Raw genomic sequence first — 14731 nt, 5'->3', positions numbered from 1 at the left:
GAGTCACAGAATGTTACCATGATGTGAAATATTCACTAAATCAAACAGACTGTTTCTCATCATCTGGACACCCACTCTCTCTCTCTCTCTCTCTCTCTCTCTCTCTCTCTCTCTCTCTCTCGTTGACTGTGTGTGTTTGTGTTTTACCATGTGTGTGAGAGTCTCTCCACTCTCAGTTGCACCAGTCTGACTCTACAGGGACATGAAGGTGTCCTGCTTGCTGGAAATATGCCTCCTGAATTAGTGGGATTCCGATTATTGATTGTCCTTCTCTTGCTGCTCACTGGCACAGAGGAGACCCCAGCTGATCACCTCCCTGAGTCCTCCCTACTGAAACCCACAGTGCTGATCACCATCCTCGCTCGCAACACACAGCACAGCCTCCCTCACTTCCTGGGATGCATCGACAGACTGGACTATCCGAAGGAGCGAATCGCCATCTGGTACTGTTAACTTTATTTGGTGCATTTATCACTTCTTTCAAATATGGGGAATGGAATTCAGGAAAAGTGATATTACCACAGATTTTAGGCATTATGTGAATGTCATTGTTGATATTTGATATATATAAGAAAAAAGAAAGTGAGAAAGGAAGAAGGAAGGAAAGACAGGCAGACAGAAAGAAAGAAAGGAAGAAGGGATGGAAGGAAAGACAGGTGGACGTAAGGAAGGAAAGAAAGAAAGAAAGAAAGAAAGAAAGAAAGAAAGAAGGATGGAAGGAAAGACAGGCAGATGGAAAGAATAAAAGAAAGAAAGAAAGACAGGCAAATGAAAAGAAGAAAGAAGGATGGAAGGAAAGAAAGAAAGATGGAAGTAAGGAAAGATGTAAGGAAAGACAGGCAGGTGGAAAAAGAAAAGAAGGAAGGAAGGAAGGAAAGAAAGAAAGACCGAAATAAGGAAGGATAGAAGGAAGGACAGGCAGATAGAAAGAAGAAAAAAAGGAAGGAAAGAAGGAAAGAAGGATGGAAGGAAAGAAAGAAAGAAAGCTGGAAAGAAGGAAAGATGGAAGGAAAGACAGGCATGTGGAAAGAAGAAAAAGAAGGAAGGAAAGAAAGAAACAAAGACAGAAATAAGGAAGGATAGGAGGAAAGACTGGAGGTGGAAAGAACAAACAAGGGAATGAAAGAAAGTTATAAAAAAAGAAAGAGAAAAAGAAGGAAATAATGAAGGATGGAGAGTAATACTGTGGTACTGTGTGTTGTCAGGGCGGCGTGTGACCACAGTGTGGACAACAGCACAGCCATCCTGCAAGAATGGATCAGACGAGTCCAGCACATGTACCACTCAGTGGACTGGAGACCAGCAGGACAACCAAGGTGATTCAATCATCCTACATCCTGATACTGTTTCATCAGGGATCTAATGAAGTGGTAGTGAGGCAGACCTCCTCTGATCGTCTCATGCTGACAGATTCATTTCATTATTCTCTTTCTCCTCTCAGCTCTTATGCAGACGAGCAGGGTCCAAAACACTGGAGCGACTCTCGCTTCATCCATGTAATGAAGCTAAAGCAGGCAGCGCTCGGAGCTGCCAGACGACTGTGGACTGACTACATACTGGTGAGACATTAGAGACCCCAAGACATGAACTCCAGAAAATGTGCAGAAAATTGTCCCTGCACATTTTCCGGACTGGGCCTTTCACATATGAGGAACACAGCAGGAGATTGTGTGGGTCAGACGTGCTCAGCGAAATATGCCGAACAATAGGTGAGGGGTGATGTCTGAGTAGGACACGATGTATAAACTCAGCTTCGAAAATCTCAGTGTTTATCACAAGCGTTGGGCCTTATATCCAAAAGCTCTCGAATCTCGTCTTTCCAAGTTGGCATCTTCGTCTGTTTCTTCTCAGACACCAGAGATATTTGTATTCCTTTTGTTTTTCATTTCAGTTTTGCCTCTGTCGCGTGTTAGAAACTTATTCAACATGCCCATTCTGATATTTAAGTTGGCAGGAAATGTTCGGGAAAATGTCCGGAGCAGCTGATTCACTTTCTACCAAACAGCCCCTCCGGTAAATTTCAGGAAAATGTCCGGAGTTCAGTGCATGTGTGAAAGCAGCTAAAGAAAAATGTATTAGCTTGTTCAGAGAATTGATCCACTGTCACAGGGTCTGGTGTTTCAGGCGTCTACAGTGTGTTATGTCTTTGTCCCTCAGTTTGTGGACAGTGACAACTTGCTGACAAACCGCCACGTGCTGTCTGACATGATGGCGGAGAATCAAACTATTGTTGCTCCCATGTTGGAATCAAGAAGTCTTTACTCCAACTTCTGGTGTGGCATGACTCCTCAGGTACAGTTTGTTAGAGACCTACACACACACACAACATGGCAGATTCCACAACACTCAAAGCAATGACCAAAACTTTAAAACTATAAAAACTATAAAATTCTCGATATACCCACATAGGGATACTACAGGCGAACCCCTGAGTACATTCCCATCTGTAAAGGGGAGCGGCGGGGCTGCTTTGCAGTTCCCATGGTGCACTCCACCTACCTGCTGGACTTGAGGCGCAGAGCCAGTCGAGCACTGACCTTCCACCCTCCTCACCCGGAGTACCACTATCATCTAGACGACATCATGGCCTTCGCTTTCTCTGCCAAGCAAGCAGGTCAGACCTTTGTCTAAATGGTTTTTAATTACCCCCTACCGAGGAGGTTATGTTTTCTTCTATGATTGTTTGGCAGATATTTGGCAGGATTACGAAAAAATCTTCTCAATTTCCATGACATTTTGTGGAGAGGGACATATAATAGGCCCCGCTGTGTAAACTTGGGCCTATTATATGGCCCCCGATATAGAAATCCTAGATCCACCTCTGCTGCCACTGCTTTAGAAATGATAAAGAAGATCTTTTACACTGAGTCCTGATGATGTCTGTTTCTGTCGCAGGCGTCCAGATGCACGTGTGCAACAGGGACCATTATGGATATTTACCAGTGCCCCTCACACAAGATCAGACCCTGGAGGAGGAAGAGGAGAGTTTTACCCACACGCTGACAGAGGCACTGAGTACGTTCTCTCTAACTGAGAATTTGAGGGATCTCAGTCTTTGCTCATCGTTTCTCTGGTCTGTGTGAGCATATTTGGTCTTTTTCGCTCTCACAGTCCTGACACATGTCTCACTCCTCTGTTAAAGGCCACCGCCTCTCATTTCACTCTCTCCTCCTCTTCTTTGAGTTTCACATTAGCTAGGTGTTGAACTCAGAAACTCCCTGAGAAATCCCCTGACAAAGAAATCCCCCCTGAAACAAAATGTAGATAATCATGTAAAGTGGAGATTAAATGTGTGTGTGTGTGTCTTTCCAGTTGACTACACCATGGAGCCTTCCCAGTACGTTCACATCGCACCTAAAGAACCGGGAAAGATGGGGTTTGATGAGGTGCAGATTCAGTTTCAGTTGAGCAGATGTGTCAGAGTTGTTGCTGTGTGAGTGAACGGTCTCTTCACTCTGCTCCTCCACCTCCAGATCTTTCTGATCAATTTGAAACGTCGCTCAGACCGACGGGACAGGATGTGGAGTTCTCTGGCCGTCCTCGGCATCAATGCCACACTGACAGAGGCCGTGGATGGCAAGTATGACCAAACAGTAACTGCTCTCTGTACGCAGTGTGGTGGAAGTGGGATTCACCAATAAGAGTTAAGACCGTGTAGAAATACTCAATGTAACAGTCGCAGGGAGTAAAGAATCGTCATTAAAAAGTATCAAATATAAAAGTTGTACTACTACTTAGAACGGTCTCTCAGAGTGTTACATGTATATGTAACATCTGATTATATTATTATTAATATATATATATATATAATCGATATTGTAGCTTGTTTGGGTGTAGTTTATTGTATAAAAATGCAGCATAGTCTATTTTCTATGCATATTTTTAATCTTCAAAGTAACTAGTGATCAGTGGCAAGCTCTATAATGATGTACAAGTTTGTAGTACTTGCACTTGTACTTTTTATGCATGCTATTTTATGCATCTGTCCACATTCAACAGGGAAATATTTACGGCAATGCATTGAATACACAGTCAGTTACTTTTCACAAGACTCTAAAATCTGATGTTTTCTATGAACAAATTCTCAACAGTATAGAAATTAAATAAAAATACATGTTCCACCTTGACCATCTTCAAAAGTAACATGGTGTTTATACATATGTGATATATATTCAAATAAAAACTACTAATACTTTGGTACTTGACTAAAGTTTCAAATCCAGGGCTGTTGTAATAGATTAAATATATACTGTGGTCTATCAGTATAATTACTCAGAATGGAAAGGAATGGGATGCCTCTCTCGCCACTTAGTAGAAATGTGACTTATAATGTGAGAATTTAATCATAATTTCTGTTTGTAAAGATGCAAGTATCTTTAATAGTGGGATTTTGTGTCTTTAGCATTAAATAAACAAGGCTCCACTGGTCAGGAATCTTTTCCCTGTCTTACACTGATGACATCTATTTGTATATACATATATGTTTTCCACACACAGAGCCTTGAACTCCTCTCAGCTGCAGGCCATGGGCATCGACATGCTGCCTGGGTACAAGGACCCGTACTCAGAGCGTGTGCTGACCAGAGGAGAGATCGGCTGCTTCCTCAGTCACTACAACATCTGGAAGCAGGTACGAATACACACTGTGCACGACACACTCCTCAGCGCAGCTCAGTTCACAGACAATGCCGAGGAGTTGGTACTAATGAGGCAGTATGGACATAATAAGCTGTTGATGATGATGGCTGCTATGTGTCGCCCCCTAGGTGGTGCAGCAGAAACTGCAGCATGTGCTTCTGCTGGAGGATGATGTGAGATTTGAGGCCAGATTTCGAAGCAGGCTGGAGGCCATTATGGACAATGTGATGACAGTGGGACTGGACTGGGACCTGATGTAAGTGAATTCGTATTCTGCATGTTACTATTACAGATAATTGTGCAGATAAGGACTTTTGGAATATCTTTTTATCACTCACTGACCTGTCTCCCTGAAGTTATGTGGGTCGTAAACGGCTACAAGTGAAGGAGCCAGAGAGCTGGGTGAAGGGAGTGAGTAACCTCGTGCACCCTGGTTACTCCTACTGGACTCTGGGTTACGTCCTGTCCCTGCAGGGGGCCCAAAAGCTCCTGCAGGCCAAACCCCTGCACAAAATGCTTCCTGTGGATGAGTTCCTACCCATCATGTTCAACAAACACCCCAAGTGAGTCTCATGTACTGTTTGTACGATCAAATGTTAAACTTTGAATGACAGTAAGAGCCTCTTGTAGTCGAGTCTACAGTGAAGTGAAACGGCCTCGTTCATCATTTTCAAACATGCCCACTTCCTTCTCTCCTCAGAGATGAGTACAAGCAGCATTTTGAGCAGAGGGAGCTGAGAGCGTTTTCCGTGGAGCCTCTCTTGCTCTTCCCCACACACTACACAGGGGAGCCCGGCTACCTCAGCGACACCGAGACGTCCACCATCTGGGACGACGAGGAAGTGGAGACAGACTGGGACAGGGACGGGGCCAAACACAGGCGTGAGCAGGAAGCTGCGGGGCCTGGGTTTCCACATGTGGTTTCTCAACCTGCACGTGGTGGCGGGCCTCCCCTCTCTGATAGTGGAAACAGAGATGAACTCTGAGGGAGACACATGTCATGGCACAAAGCCAGGCCAGTTGAACAACAAGAGGGAACAGGGGGCTGCTGATCTCATCTACCCACCCTCTCTGTGCAAGTGGTTTGTTTAAAGATAAAATACCATCTGGTCCCAATTGGGTCATTTGATAAAACTCAATCCCCCCCAAAAAGTCTAAACATTTCCATTTTAGCTCAAGTATCTTCTTGAGGACTCAACTTGAAGTCGTGATCATTTCAGGTGATATCGGACTAAATTGGTGCAGATTTACAAACTAACCCACAGTCAGGTTTTTCAGCCTAAGGTAGTTGCCTTATACTCACCAAGACAAGCTGTAAAGACCGTGGCAAACATTTCAATAGATTTGGAATATTAAGTCCAGGAATACACCCGTTCATAATATCTACAGGCAGGTACGTCATCATAATGCTACCATCATTGAAAAAAAGATTCACATTTTGACAGGGTATTTGAAATATCGATTAATCCGTCCATCCATCCGGTGAGAGGCAGCGTAGATTCTGGACAAGTCACCAATCAATCACAATTTAGTGCTGCCAAATAACCTGACCTGCATGTATTCGGACTGTGAGAAGAAGTCAGAGAACCGCACCAGTGAAAGCTGCATTAATGTAAAAATGTCTTGTTCCCCTATAAAAAGGATCTTGTTAAAATAGAAACCTTTCACATTATTATAAGAAACCGAGCAATATGCAATTCTAAGGAAAAAGAGCAGAACCAGCATCTTTCAGAGACGAGCCTTAGATAGAGACATAAATCCAAAACTACAGCTCAGCCACTTCTCACTAGTTACAAAGCCTGAGGTGCATCAATGGGTCAGAATGTAATTTTCTGTAACAGTAATGACATTATGCTTCTCAAAAAAACATGTTTTGGACAAGTGAAATCAGCTGAGCTATTATTCCTCAAATATATATTCCTGTCCATATGTTGTTATGGCTGACACGTTTGATGTACCTTCAATGACCAGAGGAAACACAGCAGTCAACTTAAGGATTTTTATTTAAAAAAAAAAAAAAAAAGCACTGGAATTTTCATGTCAAGCAAACAATGGAACCATTTCATATTAGTATTGTTCCATATCACAAAGTGAGTAATGAAAAGAATAATTAAACCACACAAATGATACTTTTTTTGTAATAAATTAATCAGCATAACAAAAGATATAAAACATGCTTGTACTTCGGTGTTGCAAAGGATATTTTTGAAAGTCCAATGCTCAAAATTTTAGACACCTGAGAATATAAATATCAAAACAGCTTGTTGCAGCAATTATTTAGTTCCACAGCTCCTCCTATTCACCTTAACTAAAGCTTTGATAAGAGGATTTCTTTTAAAAATTACATTAATGTAAAAATTAGGCATCAATTTAAAAAAACATCAGTTTCTGTACAATGTGCATATCTGAATTAGTGTGGTGACGAGAGAAATCATCGTGGGTTTTTTTTCTCAGCAAGGCAGCGCAGCAAAAAGTAAAATCCAAAGTGGATAATGCTCGTCTGTCATCAAGCCACTTTCAGTGATATGAACAAATAGATTTGGACTGAGCTCGTTCAATTGATATCTGCAGTGAAGTGACGGTCTACTTTTTACATTTTCAGCCTCTGTCCTGCAGCCAGCAGCGAGTCTTTCCCTTGGCAAACCAAGCAGCTGCTGAGCTTTACAGACAGAGGCTGCGGTGCAGGATTTATCCAGCAGATTCATTTACCACTGTCAACTAACAACAGAATGTCACTGAGGCAGGGAGAAGGAAATTCTGCTGCTACACAGGTAGTAGTAATGTTGCATATACAGACAACAGGAAAGACATGGGCACATTACAGACCATCTAGCTGATAAAAACTCATTTCTGAAACCCAAGGCTCGATGGCTTTATATGAATTTCTGAAAAACAAGTTGGATGGATGCTGCACAGATACCGCAAAGAAAAGAAAAAAGGAAAAATCCGTGAGGTATGTTGTTCTTGTGATATTGTAGCTTTGAGATCTGGACAGAGTCTGAGTGTAGAGACACTTCCATCAATGAGGAGAGATGGAAGGATAGATTTCGTAGAAAACAAGTAGGTATTAGGTGTGTGATTCTTTGTTAAACAGTCCATGTGTTCAAGGTCACTGCCAGCAGCGACCAAAAACCGTCAACAGATTAAACCTCAGAGGAAATGTGCACACAATGTCAAAGCCTTGTATTCACTTGGATGAGTACAGTTTGTATTAAAATGAACAGATCAACAGTGAAATGGTGATATGAGGATGGTTCGAAGTATGAATGAGGAAGACACCTGAAGTTGTTCTTTTTAAGTGTGGAGGAAACAAAGTCAACAGATCTGGGAGTGATGATGAAGTCTGTAGAAACAAAAATAATTTAAAAAAACCTAATCAAAACAAATTCAACATAAGATGGCCTGGATGACTACGCAAACACCAAAAACAAAAAAAACAACAACTCAGTTCTTTTATCACGCTTTCTAAAGCACTTGGACAAGAAGGCAGTTTTACAAACCATTAGTTATTAGAGACATCAGCAAAGTTCCACAGTGCTTGCTTGTAGAAGCATAGTAACAGTGCAAGCCATTACACTATTCAACCGAATACACCTGTAAGGAAAAAGTGCCATATTGCATAATGAGTATCTGATGAGCCCGCAGGAGGGCATATATATACCTATACAATGATCCAACTGTAAACATGGTGCAAAGTAGTTATGACATAGTTTAAGGCTTTCAGAGTTTTCCTGAAGAATTGTTGTTCACTGAGATAAAGGAATACGTCCACGAGTTGGACAAACAGTGTGGAAACATTAAAAAAGAAAATAAAAAAAGATTCAACGTCTCTAGACTCGGACCTGGACAATGCATGTGCTCAAATGGGTTTAAACGTCTACTTTACTTGATGTTTACTTGATTCAGTCAAATGTTACTCCACAAGGAATATTTAATTTAGGTGCCAAGTTTTGTTGGACCCAGTATAGAACTAAACCTTTATTACAGTGGCCATTTTAATGTATCAAACACAAATGCAATAGCCACAGACTGTATATAAAGATGAACGAAACATTTCCACTTCCTCTCACTATCCAGAAATGAAGCCAAAATGCCCAAGATGTGAACGCTGCAGTCTTGCGCACCAGAATCTGCGCAGTAAGGCGGTCAGGGGATGGAGCCGTGCTGGCGAAATATCGTAAACACGCAAAATATCGTAAACACGCGTGCTCGACCAATCATGAGTCAGGCTCAGCTATCCATCGAGATGTTTCACCTCATTTCGATTGCATAAAATAACTAATTAAAACCAAATTAAATGGGAAAACTTGCATGTGAAAACACATCAATGTAATAAGAACTATCTAAAATGTCAGAAACAAACTTTGAGAATGTTTTTTTTGTTTGTTTGTTTGGTCCATGTCTCACTAAGATGGAGGTGGCGTGCTTAATGACCAATACTGCAGCCAGCCACCAGGTGGGGATCGAGGCGCTTTGGCTTCACTTTTGGGGCGCAATCATGTCGTCCATCTTTCTGTGCAGTCTATGGTAATAACATTAACGGCTGCATTCCATTTAGAAGTATTGTACAAGTCTTGTTAACGCTGGTTCAATGGTTCACTGCACAGAGCCATTGTTTAAGTTAGTTACACCTGAGCGACAAGTTAAAATGCCCTTCACAATAAAGCTCTAGTGGTATCATCTTTCCCCGACTTTGTTTAAATTACTTTAATAATTCTAATACCAGATTTGATTCCCGCACACACAGGGTTAGAATGGGAATTATTTTTCCAGCACTTGAAGTTATAAACTTTGTTTTAACTGCTGCTGAAACTTACACTGTGTGAATAAAACCCGGCACACCTGATCCTGAAATGTGCTCCCCGCGCCCCTGTTGAGCACGGGGGTGAACGCCTTTACTTGGAAAGTCGAATATCAAGCTCACCTAATGTCATGTTTTTGTCCCTAAATATTTTCATACAATTGCATACACACATTCTCCAGTTCAGCCACTAACAAAAAATATCTACTAAAAAAAATACACACCAACACTCACAAGCAATCTCATCCTATCAAGCGTATACTGTTACCCCTAATATAAGGACTACAATTCATCACATGTATTAAATCTGCTGCTAGTAGCATTACCATGTCTCTACATTAAAAGCTTAAAGCTTATATACATTTGCATCAGTATTAGAGATAATACTACTGTGTATTATGTGTCAGCGTTTCATGAATAACTCATCTAAACTTGAGGATGGCGTGCATACAGCTTTTCTAGAGTGAAGTCTGACCCACTTTCTGGAAAAAAGTCATATTTGATCTATTAAACTCAATATACACGAGAAAAAAATATATAGACAAATATCACCTCAATGATGGTTATGCGATAAAAAAATTAAGGAATGTGTCACCACTAAAACTCAAAGCTACAAAAAAAGCTAAAAAGCTCCTAGTCACTGCCTCGCTAGCTAACATCACAATATTGTGCTACTCATGGTAAAGAAATGGTACTTAAAAGCACAACAACCAGGAAATAAACCATGAGAAAACAGAAGTTTTGGCTTTTGATGAATGTGTAGATTTGTACAGAAAACGTGAAAAATCCCTGCAATTTGTGAAAGTGTTTGTTTGAGAAATGAGGTTGTATTTAGGGTCGGTGCTTAATGATTCCAAATCTTATCGAATCCTGATTGAGAAGGAAAACCGAAGTATGTTGAAAATAAGGTTTGAACTGCCATAAACCTGTCATGAATGAAGTTATTTTTTTGATTTGTTCTTAGTTAAAAGAAAAAATAATTCTGTTGCACAATGTTAATGGTTTTTATGGCTGCAATTTTCACTTTGAGGCTTTAAAGTCGGGCATTACGAGTCAATGAGCACGACAGCTGGGTGGCACAACTGGTTTTACTGATTTTTTGCATCAATGTGATGAAGTACCTTGACTTTACTGGTGTATAATTCAGGGGATAAACCAAAAACGGACTCTCTCATCTAGTTCTTTTCATATAAAAGGTTTTCACCGTTTAATTTCACTATGTCACAATACAGCATTAGAAACACCCTGCATTTTTACACCTTTCTGTAGTAAATGTGTCATCATATTGGATTAACTTCCCTCCCCTGCATGTATTTATTACTGTGTAGTTTCATGTCACTTCATTTCATTCTTTTGTGATGAGTAGCTACACTTGAAAAACTCGCTCCAGTCTGCCATATTGTAAACATTATACACGTGGTTTGATCCATGTGTAAGCAGCCATGTAAATGAAGTGCAGAAAGTCCAAACTTTGCTCTCAGGAAACGATAAGCGGAATCAAAAAACACATTTCTTAAACAAATCCTTGGTTCTCATAAATTTGGAACATTCGTGAAAACCAACCCTGGTTAAGTTGAGCAGGTGGATAGTGGTCACATGACTCATCTGGGTGGATGGAGAGATGAGGCTACGTGCTCCTCACTTCCAGCTCTGTGTGTTCACTCGTGTACAATGTGTGTATGTGTGCATTTTGGAGTACAACACCGTATTTCTAAATCCTTATCGGTGGATCTGATTGTAGCTGGTTAAGTTGAAACCACCGCAAGCTTCCGTGCTGCTGCTGATCCCAGTGCACAGGAAACCCAGACACGCACCATCCTAATGGTGCAGGGCCGGACTGGAAGCAGAGGATGTACCCTTGTTGCGTCCCAACATGGAGGGCTGGAAGTCGGGATGGCGACGGGCGTGCTTGATCAGATGGTCGCTGCGCATGAAGCGCTTGTCGCACAGTGGGCACAGGAAGCGCTTTTCTCCTGTGTGGGTGCGGGTGTGGCGGGCGAGCTCATCGGAACGGGCAAACTTTTTCTCACAGTCGGGCCAGGTGCAGGGGAAGGGCCTCTCACCTGCAGCACAGAGAAGGAAAAGAGCAGGGACAACCATTTACTGCCATGTCAGTGACAAATAACAATCCACCAAGTCACCATGACTACAAGCATGCAACAGATGTGTTTGACTGAAAGCAGGCCAGTATCAGTTGGGAGAATGCTTGGCAACCCAGTGTAGCACCTATACAGTGCAGAGTTTCATCAATACACAAAAATGTGCAAATATTTTCATTAATGAATTAATATGTCTTTTCTAGGTTGCTTTTATCATTCAGTGCAAGAATAAATGTTACCTAAAAATGTCTGCAGTCTTCAAAACCGTAAAAGACACAACACAACAAAACAAAACTTATCTTCACAACTACAAGTCTGAAACTGGGGAGTGTTTGGCATTTGAGCTTGAAAAATTAAGTTTCCATTTGCCAATTTATCAATTAATCAGCAAAAATACAAGTTCTAAGAAATCCAATTCATGCCTATGTAATAGGTGGGTTGCCCATTTTATTATTTCATCCTTCCTATACGTTAAATATTAGCAGGGCATAGTATTTAACTGTTACTACAAAGCAAGATATGTTTTGTTATATTAATGTGTAAGGCAACATGCAAACAGTTTATAGTCTGTTTTAAGTTGTTCTTCATAGATAATAATAACATTATACTTCATAGGACAGAGTGAGGATTGTTTTTGGTCACTATGAATATTTTAATGAATTAAGTTTAACTGACTACATTTAAGATAGTGACGAGTCTACTGCCTGCATTTCCTTTATGGGGGGAAAAAAAAGTAATCTTGTCATAGTTAAATACGTGTCAAAACATATCTAGGATTTAGATCCTGCAGATTAGTCTTCCTAAACCACTCCTAGCCTTAATCTCTGCCAGGCAACATGAGTCAAGCCACGATGAGCGAGTGGGATGCTGCTCGGTGCCATTTTCAAGATCACAAAGCCGGGGCCACGTTGTTTGTTGCAGGGACACTTTGTGGGCGTTCCCACCACAGTTTCTTTCCTGCCCTTAATCCGTCTGCGCCTGCTCAGTGATCCTGAACACACCGATTCCCCTCGTTTTACAGCAGGGGAGAAAGAAAACCACCCGCACGTTTTACTCAGGGCTGGAGCTTTGATAGCAGTCTGATTTGGTTCCAGCTGAAACCAGGCTTTACAATGGGGGCTATGAGACAAGTTTTCAGTGACACCTCCACAGCTAAACACCAAAAACTGATGAAAAGTAGATGAGCATCTTTTGTACAAGATCCCTTTAAAGAGGTTTGACAACACATACAGTCAGTTGCAGCTCATCGGCAGAGATCATGAAGTTAATGTGCTACACAGCCACACATCGAGCACTTGCTACCGCCATCAACAGGACAGGCTGTGTCCGACAATGAACTCTGTGCCACCGACGTTAAGGTTTCGTCTTACGTTCATTTCATATGCAAATGCGGCCGGGAGGAAGACCTTCGTCACCGGTTTTAACGTCCAGCCCAGTTCTTTTGTTAGTTTACTTCTTTGTCACAGTCTCTGAAGGGGAGTTTTTCTGTCGTTCCCTCTTTGTTTGGCCACGTTACTGAACCAAGTCGACGGTTAATGGGGATTGGGGGAACTGCCGCCGCCGCCACGCTGCTGTTAGCTAATCCCGGGAAGTACAAAAGAGCTTCCACCCATGATCTGATTTAATGGTTAATAACGATGTGGGTGACAAAGCAGAGGCTGGGGACAAAGTTTAGAATCAAGGGTCAGATGTGTGTGTGCGTGTGCGACATGTGGACTGAGCGTGTTGTTGTGGCCGTACCTGTGTGTGTCCGGATGTGCGCCTTCAGGTGGGACGATTTCCCGTAAACTCTGTCGCATCCGTCAAAAGTGCACTGGTGTCGCTTCACCGGGGACCGGGGGGGGCCCACGCCTCCTCCTCCCCTCATCTGCTGCCCGGGCACCGGGGTGGCGGAGGGGGTCATGGTAGGGGTGGTGGGGTCGGACAACGTGGTGTAACCGCTCTCCCCACCACATGACGAGTTGCTGCTCTCCGAGTAGGCCGACATGGGCCGGAACTTGCCGTGCAGGTCGGTGAGGATGCCGGCCACCGCCATCATGTTCGCCCCCTCCAGCCGCAGCGTCTCCCGCACCTCCCTGTCCTCGCTCGTCCCGTCGGTCTCCCCGGGGAGAAGGCCCGCCGTGGTGGGCAGGCTGGCGGGGGCGACCGGGGTGGGTCGGTGCAGGACGGGACCGCTGGATATCGACACCAGACACTCGGCGGCGAAATAATCAGACGAGGCAGTCAGCGACATGGTTCCCTGCCTGGTTTTGTTGACTTTAAGCGGTAAAACAGAACAAAAAAACCAGAAAGATCCACCAGGAGGGGCTAACGGTTGACTGATCCCGACCTCGTTTTTATCAAACTCGACGATCCAACCGTGTCCAGCGGAGCCCTGTTACCGCCATGCAGCGCCTCGGTAGTTAGGAAATGACTCAGTAAGTCAAAGAAAAGGCGCGGATGTAAACGATAACGGGCTAAAACCGGGTCAGTTCCTCCGGGCCAACGCGTGTGCGCCTCGCCGCCTGACGGTTCATTGTGTCTGATGCTCGGAGAAGCCGCTGCCGGTCAAACCTACGCCCCCTGGTCCCGACTGACGATGCGTTCACACGCAGTCAGTAACAAATGAGCAGGAGGTGCTTATGTGTTTACATTTCTGAAACCACCACACCAGTGCGCTTATTCTGTCGATGCAATTACCTCAATGTCGTTTTATTATTCATGAGTTTAACTTAAAGTCCAAAAGAAAGTCACAACTAAAACAGACGTAGAAAAAGAAACTATAAAATAGCTGTCGAACTACTTTCATACGTTGATGCAAAATTCACAAGTATAATCGCCCAGCATTCTTGTACACTGAGCATAGTTTTGCGTAAATGAAACAAGAAGCTACACAACAAATACAATGTGGTGACCTTAAAGTTGGGTTGAAGGCACGCAGCGTTCTTAAATCCGACTTTTCTCTGTCCGTGAACGCACCGTGAGCCGGCAGCGCGCAGTGGCTGACGTCGGCAGCTCGGGCGTGGACCGCGGCGGAGAGTGCGTGGTGGAAAGTAGGTGGCGAGCAACTCGAGTAATGATGGGGGAAGGAGAGGAGCCTGAGATGAAATGAAAGGCGTGTTGGATGATTTCGATGGAGCTGCAGTCAGAGGCTGCACAACATGGCTGTGTTCTGGAGGGAGTTTGTCGTTTCACCCTTCAGACCAACAGAGTC

The 14731-nt window shown here is 43.1% G+C and overlaps 2 protein-coding genes across 2 annotated transcripts; one reads left to right on the top strand and one right to left on the bottom strand.

Annotated features, from left to right (window-relative positions):
* Positions 1-190: 190 nt before the first annotated feature.
* Positions 191-6020, top strand: LOC118118133 (procollagen galactosyltransferase 2-like). The gene is made up of 12 exons (XM_035171047.2): positions 191-443; positions 1206-1316; positions 1442-1559; positions 2158-2292; positions 2410-2614; positions 2896-3015; positions 3313-3386; positions 3474-3580; positions 4498-4630; positions 4767-4894; positions 4995-5201; positions 5339-6020. Exons 1-12 carry the CDS (start codon positions 229-231, stop codon positions 5622-5624), a joined length of 1839 nt encoding a protein of 612 aa, XP_035026938.1. The 5' UTR covers positions 191-228; the 3' UTR covers positions 5625-6020.
* A 745-nt stretch (positions 6021-6765) lies between these two features.
* On the bottom strand, positions 6766-14113 carry zgc:153115 (uncharacterized protein LOC768186 homolog). The gene is made up of 2 exons (XM_035171046.2): positions 13279-14113; positions 6766-11502 (listed from the first exon to the last, which is right to left on the bottom strand). The coding sequence occupies exons 1-2, from the start codon at positions 13769-13771 to the stop codon at positions 11258-11260; spliced, it is 738 nt and encodes a 245-aa protein (XP_035026937.1). The 5' UTR covers positions 13772-14113; the 3' UTR covers positions 6766-11257.
* Between the last annotated feature and the right edge of the window lie 618 nt (positions 14114-14731).

Source organism: Hippoglossus stenolepis, chromosome 11 (assembly GCF_022539355.2).
Source record: "Hippoglossus stenolepis isolate QCI-W04-F060 chromosome 11, HSTE1.2, whole genome shotgun sequence".
In the NCBI taxonomy this organism is placed as follows: domain Eukaryota; kingdom Metazoa; phylum Chordata; class Actinopteri; order Pleuronectiformes; family Pleuronectidae; genus Hippoglossus; species Hippoglossus stenolepis.
Note: the sequence above shows the minus strand (reverse complement) of the source record. Positions and strands in the feature narration are given on the sequence as shown.

What these genes read in the sequence shown, in the direction of transcription:
- LOC118118133 (XM_035171047.2), top strand. Translation starts at nt 229, where the DNA reads ATGCCTCCTGAATTAGTGGGATTCCGATTATTGATTGTCCTTCTCTTG. An exon ending in GGTGTGGCATGACTCCTCAG is followed by an intron (nt 2,293 to 2,409) that starts GTACAGTTTGTT and finishes ATACCCACATAG; the next exon opens with GGATACTACAGGCGAACCCC. An exon ending in GAAAGATGGGGTTTGATGAG is followed by an intron (nt 3,387 to 3,473) that starts GTGCAGATTCAG and finishes CTCCACCTCCAG; the next exon opens with ATCTTTCTGATCAATTTGAA.
- zgc:153115 (XM_035171046.2), bottom strand. Translation starts at nt 13,771, where the DNA reads ATGTCGCTGACTGCCTCGTCTGATTATTTCGCCGCCGAGTGTCTGGTG. An exon ending in GCACATCCGGACACACACAG is followed by an intron (nt 11,503 to 13,278) that starts GTACGGCCACAA and finishes TCTGTGCTGCAG; the next exon opens with GTGAGAGGCCCTTCCCCTGC.